At 33.5% G+C, this 7,726-nt stretch overlaps 1 protein-coding gene across 7 annotated transcripts in view; it reads right to left on the reverse strand.

Moving 5' to 3' along the window:
* The window catches only part of LOC110792990 (folylpolyglutamate synthase), a 29,191-nt gene extending 25,421 nt beyond the window's left edge, over window positions 1–3,770 (reverse strand). For 6 of the 7 annotated variants that reach the window (XM_021997818.2, XM_056835299.1, XM_056835298.1 and 3 more), the window contains exons 1-3: window positions 3,612–3,770; window positions 3,070–3,232; window positions 705–916 (exon numbers count right to left, since the gene is read on the reverse strand). In XM_021997818.2, coding sequence (XP_021853510.1) covers window positions 705–916; window positions 3,070–3,220 — 363 coding nt within the window. In that variant the 5' untranslated portion in view covers window positions 3,221–3,232; window positions 3,612–3,770. Of the gene's footprint in view, window positions 1–704; window positions 917–3,069; window positions 3,233–3,611 lie in introns of those variants that run through there. The other variant, XM_056835301.1, reaches the window with a different exon arrangement.
* Between the last annotated feature and the right edge of the window lie 3,956 nt (window positions 3,771–7,726).

The raw sequence follows: 7,726 nt of genomic DNA on the forward strand, positions 1-7,726 counted from the left end.
GCTGGTGTGTACTCTAAAGTCTAAACACCGAAGATCCACGAGAACTGGATACACACCCTGCTATTTCCTCATGCAGATAAAAGTTAGAACAAGAACCCAACACGGTATCCATTTAGAGGGTTGGTACGCCAATTGACAAAAGCAAAATGGGTTTGCAGTTAGCTAGGGGAAACCAATAATGAAAATTTCATGCTAACATTAGTTGAATAAAGACATAATAAACAAAGAGGACATGAAGAAATCACTTTCTATACATAGCAGCAGCATAGCATGGAGATTGTATTGTTCTTATCTCAATACTGGCTATGGTTTGCTTGAAGGAGTTTTCGTACTTTAACCTCTTGACATTGCAAGTCGTTTTTCCCTTATAAGAACCAATAATTCTACGTCCTAATAAACTTGTAAAGTACAGACTACAGTCATCAGGGTGGGTAAGGGCGTAAGGCAAAAAAGGAAGAGAAACTCTATTAGTCTAAGTTAAATGGTTCCTTCATAATTATCCCTGCATTCTTAAAAATAACACATTTAAACTACTCTTTCTAAGCTTAAACCACTCTAACCATGCATGTGGCATGATCATATGGATATAAAATGGTACATGGTTTCTCTAATTAGGTCATAAAGGAAGTTATATTTAACGTTAAAGATTCAAAACCAACCACAAGAATACATCATCAATTTAACTACTCATATTAGTATATTACCTTCAGATACATTGTCATGCGTTCCAGCTTAGTGTATTTTCCTCCAATAGAAGGCTTTTCGCCACGTTTCCGACATGTAATGAGGGAAGAAAGTGCTTCCATGACAGTCTCATAAGAGCGTGAATGGGTCAAATCCCAAGAGTATTCCTCAGTTACTTCAATCCTTGTCATGTTTTCTACAATTTCAGTTGGTATCATCCCAGATCTGAGACCTGAGACATCATACAGAAAATGTTGGAAATCAAAGATCAAATAATAGCACAATATATACATGGATATAACATTCCCACCCACCCCACCCCACTACCACCCCCACCCCCACCCCACCCACAAAAAAAAACAAGTCAACTTGTAATGAATGAGCCAAAGTTGTATTTTATATACTACGATAGAACTCACAGGCTCACGGCCACAGCAAAACTACATTTCCTATGCCAAACCAATAAGCAAAGCCATCAAGCATGTAGGTGGAACAGTAATACAAGTACCATAGGGCTATAACTATGACATATTGGAAATGCTTAAAGCCATAAACTCTTAAAGTCTATGAAACCTCCAGCTTGAGATAGTTTTAGCAAAATGTATATTGTCTTGTTGGGAGAAAAAGTGAGAGGAGGAATAAAAAATATGGCATGGTGTGTGTGATTGTTGTGTGTACATGTTCAGCAAAAATACAATGACCAAATCAATAAGCAATGGGGTTACATTATCATTCTGTTACCTATGCTTCGCGTTACTAGTTAGTAACCATCACATCAATAGCCAGGACCAGGAGAAACCCTCCTCTGTAACCTTCTGCCATCCCCAACTTGACGCCCAAACCAATAAAGGATATGAGACCTACTAGAGATAATAGGTCAATAGGGTAAAAATGTTGCAACCAAACATAGAAACTCCAGGGTTTCTGCCTCTGTCCAAACTCCAAAAGATGTAAATTTTATATATTTAACCTTTTTTGCTGTTGTCATGGGTTCAACTTCAGAACTCTGAATTATTGGAGAATCCACCAGGTCAATTCCGTCAACATGGTATACAACATCCCCGATAATTAGTTCCAAGTTCCTACATCAATGGTGGCTAAGCACAAATGGGGTGTTTGTTTAGTGGGAAATGTTGTTGAGGATGGGAATTTTTATCCCCGCTTGGTTTAATTTCTTACGTTTGTTTAATGGGAATGGGAAATAAAGCCATCAATTCCATCAACATACCAAAGAAGGGATTATCAATATTTCTATGAATTCCCCATTACCAATTCCCAAATCCTATCCCGCTCTCAATTCCCCAATTTCCCATTCCTACATACCGAATGCCCTCTTAAAAGTTAGAAATATTGAACATGCTTAATTCAATGATCCAAAAGATACGAGACAAAGGAAAGGAAAAGGGTGAAGATAAGAAGACACTGCTTCAAATATAACCCTCCCGAAGAGTAGAAACGGAAAGATGCGGTAACAACTAACAACTAATTTGTGATAATTAACAATAAGAAAGCATGAAGAACCATGATGATGATGAATTACAAAGATTGCAATCTTTCAGAGCACCGTGAAATCTCCCACCTCAAACTCTCTATCTCTTACCTAAACCCTAAGTGTTTGAGATTTATAGAGGCTACATCTTTTCTCATTCACATCCCTTGATACAAAGTTTTAAGCATGAGCATATACAGTGTAGGTCTTTCAATACAATCTAACAGACAAGAAGAGACCAGTAGACCACATCGCACAAAACCGTAGATAAACTGAATCAGCGAACCCGCTGGTTCGGACAAACAAGCACAGTTTGATGAACCAATCACTATATGTGGGCGAACAGGCCTTCAGCCCCTTTCTTTGCTTCGAGTTCGGACGAACCATCAACTGGTCCCCCTTCTTTCCTCCAGATTATGCCTTGAACCTATCCTCTACACCATTCAAACCCAACAGATCCAAGCCTTCAAGAGCTGGTTTAACGAGGAAGCAACAGCCCATGTTTCTCGGACACAAATATTGGTGCCAAACCCTGGTACATGTCAGTACATACACCTAGTTTTTGTTTAATTAGTCCAAAAGCGGACCACTGGCACACCAATTTGCAAGCCTTGGATTGCAATTCAAAGATGGGTTAGTAAATTAGGTGACGTTATAGGTCCAAGGCTCAGCTATGATATGAAAAAACATCCATGAAATATTTGCAGGCAGGCAGTTTCAACCAGATATAGAGGTAATACTGCAAGAAGCCAAAAACTGAGGACATTCATGAGTAGCTCCCCACCCCACCCCAAAGAAAAATCCATCTACACCCATTTGCAACCATACAACAAGCACAAAGGTAAATATAGGTAACCATAAATAATAGCAATGCAAGTATTAACCCTTAAACTCACCTGGAGCAAGAGGATCATGTTTGTTCAAACAAGAAGGTAAACATGAAACTCCACGAGCTGCAACACCACGTAACCGCCATCGCCTCTCGCAGAAGCAAGAAATTCGAAACAATCCATGCCTCAGGAAACTACTTGATTGAATGTGCAACATAAGTTAGAAATCCTGCAACATCACCAAAACCAATTAATCTAGACACCCATAAATTTCAAGACGGAAACAAAACCGAAACCAATTCCTCACCGGAATTATCATAACACATAACCAATTTATGTAAATACAACCCTTTCGAAATTTTTGCGGTAGCTATCATAAATTCAAGGACTAGAGAACTCTGAAAATAATTTATAAATAAAAACCCATTTTGAAGGCAAAAGAAGTCTAAATTTCTACAAACAGTCTCTAAATAAAAATCCTTTTACAGTATTCAGCAAATATGATCAATGATCAAATAATCATTTGCAACAATAGAATTTCAATTTAGGATTACAGAGGTAAAAGGTTTGCTCCCTTTGCCACAAAAATTAAAGGGTCAAGAAATTACCTGCGGACAGAGAAAGGCCTCGGAAGCTCTGAAGCAAGTATTGGTTCTTCAACTTCACCACAGAAAACGCAGAGGTGTAAAAGTTGAGGAGAGGGAATATTTTTGTAAAAACGTCTAGTGTGCGACTGTGCGTAGCCACTGCTTTTCCTCCTCTTTTCCGAGGAATTAGTAGAGTAGCCGTGCAAATACGCGATTTAAAAAGTTTAAAATTTAAGTTTTCACTAAATTATAAATATAAACTAGTATCGAAGCCCGTGCGATGCACGGGTTTATCAATTTTCGTACATATTTGTCTTATTATACCATCGCATACAAATAGTTGTTTTATAAAGTATATGTATAATAGAAAGTTAAAATAGGTCTCATTTCAAATTGGAGTATAAATGTGTTCTTAATATTTAAAATGTTTATGAATAAGGTATTTATAGGAAAACCGAGTTATCAAATGGTTAGTTCAATAATGGTAAAACTCGAGTTAGTTATTCATGTGTTCTCTACAAAATTATTACATATGCTTTGTATAAGTATAGTCGTGTAGACTCACTCTGCCCTTATTTTTTTCGCCCCATATTCTGTTTAGTCCATTCGGTTGCTTCATTTTTGTATGCTGTATTAAATTTACCCTATAAACCCCATTTACTTTGTATTAAGTTTCCTTTAATATAACGTTAAAAAAAATATATGGAAAAAGTAAAAGTAGGATAAATTTACGTTGAAATCTACTATCCTTTTATTTGTTATCATCTTTTTAAATATTTATCTTATCACTATGGGTAATATACATGGAGTATAAAACATGGTAGAGATATTCGTATGGAGTGTTTTAAAGTAATAATAATTCTATGTTAATTATCATCTTTTTTAAAATTTATCTTATCATTATGGGTAATATATTATAGAGTATAAAACATGGAAGATATAGAATATGAAATAATGCAAGTAGAATTCTATTATAATATAAATTAATCCAAATATCAAAGGTTTAATGAAATAAAATCTACTATATATTTCAGTAAAAATTTGCAAAAAAGAATAAAATAAATTAGAATAAGTGTTTGACTATTTGGTACGGAGTATAACAATCTCAAGGATCTTTTTGTGTACGTATTGATATTTTCCATCATTCCATGTTATTTTGTAGCAATTAAACCCATGGCCCTTAATCCTTATCGCATAATGAAAACGGTATGTACAAAATATGGGAAAAGTAAAAGTATGATAAATTTACGTTGAAATCTACTATCCTATTATTCGTTGTCCTTTTTTTAAATATTTATCTTAATATGGGAAAAGTAAAAGTAGGATAAATTTACGTTAAAATCTATATATGTATGGAGTGTTTTAAAGATAATAATAATTCTATGTTAATTTGTGGAATCTATGTTTATCATTAAGTAGTCAATAATGTCAAGACTCTAATATTATTTATTTAATTAGTTAATAATTTAATTATATATGATGACATTTCATTACTAATTCCGAAAATCAATTTTTTTTTTATTGCGGCCTAATAAAAGGTCGTAGCTGATCATTCAAAGTAATTTTATTATTCATCAAAATGACACTGAAGATTTACTTGATACTTAAATTAGGATGATGAGTTAGATTGGACAATTGAATATTTTCCTATGTTAATCATATTATTATATGTTTCAAACTCTAAAGAATTGAGAATAGGAGATTCGATCTAATAATGCCTTCTCCTTACCAACTCTAAGTATGACTTATCCTTATAGGTGTCTCGAATATGCACGATAAGAAATATTAATTCCGTACTTCATATAAGAAAAAGTGAATTGTTTTATAGCCATTTATTTGCCTTCCTCGTGCCTCATATAGTTATATCTAAAGACTTTATATAATGTAAAAACTACAATGTATCCGTACAGTCAATCCAATTTTGTTAAAAGAAAGAAACTTTTTGTTCAGGGAGAGATTAGAGTTTGTCTAGTTGCATGGATTTCGTTGCTGATTGTGTTTGTTGGTGGGGGTTGAATATTAAAAGAGACTAAAAAGGGAATTGAAATTACAATCACCACTAAAAAAATTTAATAACATCTAACTTTCAAAATTCTTGATGCAGAGCGATCTTGCGGGGTTGGTGTAATTTTCACACCTATATAGTTTGTTGTGTCGGATAAAAGACAACCTTTTGTAATCAATGGAACAATAGCAATCTACTATAATTTGTTGCATTAATCGCAAATAATAATGACGTCTTGACCTAGTGGTTAAGACTGAAGACCGGTGTATAATAGGTCTCAAGTTCAAATCTCTCCGCCTGCATTTATAGTTTGTATTGCCTATAGAACTAATTCGCACTAATTGGCTACATATATAGTGCTAACATAAATAGCAACAATAATTGACAAAACAAACAAAAAAAAAAAATCACCCATAATCAAATAATTGATTATGTGGTTTGTCCTCCATTAACATAGAACATTAGAAGCGAAGTATTATTTAGTGTTGTTTAGGGATCACTACGAATTAGACTATCCAAGAAACTCGTTCACCGTCTTTAGCTTGCAACGATTTCATTATTGCTTTCATATTAATTAATTGTAGGGTTTTTGTTTTGGTTTTATGATCTATCTCTAAATCAATGTTTGGTAAAAGTGTTTATATACTAAATGTACATGTTTATCATATTAGATCCGACCTTGCTAAGCACACCTTCACGTACAAAAATTATTGAAAAGAGTGTATATTTCATTTTCATATATGTGAAGTCATGGGTATTGAAAAGGAAACATATACGTAGTATAAAACAAAGTTGTAATAAAACATCAACTTAATTATTAAACCAAATAAGATCATAATTGACTTGAATCTGCGTAATTAGTTCAATAGTTCATCGTTTGACTTCCATTGATCTCAATTCCTTGCTCGTCTTATAACATGTAGTATTGAGGTTGTTCTTTCAATATTTTCGGGCCCTATAATTCTTGTGTATCATCCTTTTCTTCTTTGTAACCGAGCTTGTTTTTCCTCGTCTTAATTGGCAATAATCTTCGCATCCATATCGAATATCATCATCATCATTATTGTCGTCCGTAATATAAATCCAGATGATCGCTTTCATCGGCAAGATCATCATCATGATCATTAACCCTAATTAATGCATTATGAAGATATACTGGCTCGAAACAATCCATCATCATCCCTGCTCGATTTTCGTAATGGTATAAAAGTGGTATACGTAGTTAACATTGGATAAAAGTTAACAACGTACCATTCCAAGTTAGGAAAACAAACAATATTCACAATCATCATCCAAACAGGTATTATATCATATAAGAGAATACCAAATAGCAACTGCATCAATACTAATCCTCATACTAATCATAATCACAGATCAATTGATTAACAAACAATTAAACAAAGCAGCCAAATTCAATGAAATTATAGTACTCCGTACATGCTAAAAACAGCGAAATATTAGCGTAATATAAAAAATTCGAAGACTACCTATCACACCGGAATTATTTTATTTTGTTTCGTGAAGTTTATATGTATATATATATACAAAAGGGTAGAAGTTTGTGGAATCTATGTTTATCATATTAAGTAGTCAATTACGTGAAGACTCTAATATATTTATCTAATATTATTTATTTAATTAGTTAATATTTTAATTATATGCGATGACGTGGAAATCCTACGTGGACGCTCCGAAATCTCTTGAAAAAACTCCCCTTTATATATATATATATATATATATATATATATATATATATATATATATATATATATATATATATATATATATATATATATATATATATATATATATATATATATATATATATATATATATATATATATATATATATATATATATATATATATTAGACTAGTTTGTGGCCCGAGCGTTGCTCCGGATTTTACTTTTAGTGGGATTTACTTATTTTAAAGAAAAATTCTTGTGTGGACCTGGTCCACCATTATTTACTGTGGACCCAAGGCCCACACGTGCCAAAAAATAAAAGGGCAGCCGCATACCTCAATTACACGCAATCACCTTCACCAAATTTTCCAGCTCTCTGCTTTGCCTCCAACTCGCGATTCTCTCCTCCATCTCTCTGCCTCTCAAGCTCGCGATCACCTTCCTC

The sequence above is a fragment of the Spinacia oleracea genome, chromosome 1 (assembly GCF_020520425.1).
Source record: "Spinacia oleracea cultivar Varoflay chromosome 1, BTI_SOV_V1, whole genome shotgun sequence".
NCBI lineage: Eukaryota > Viridiplantae > Streptophyta > Magnoliopsida > Caryophyllales > Amaranthaceae > Spinacia > Spinacia oleracea.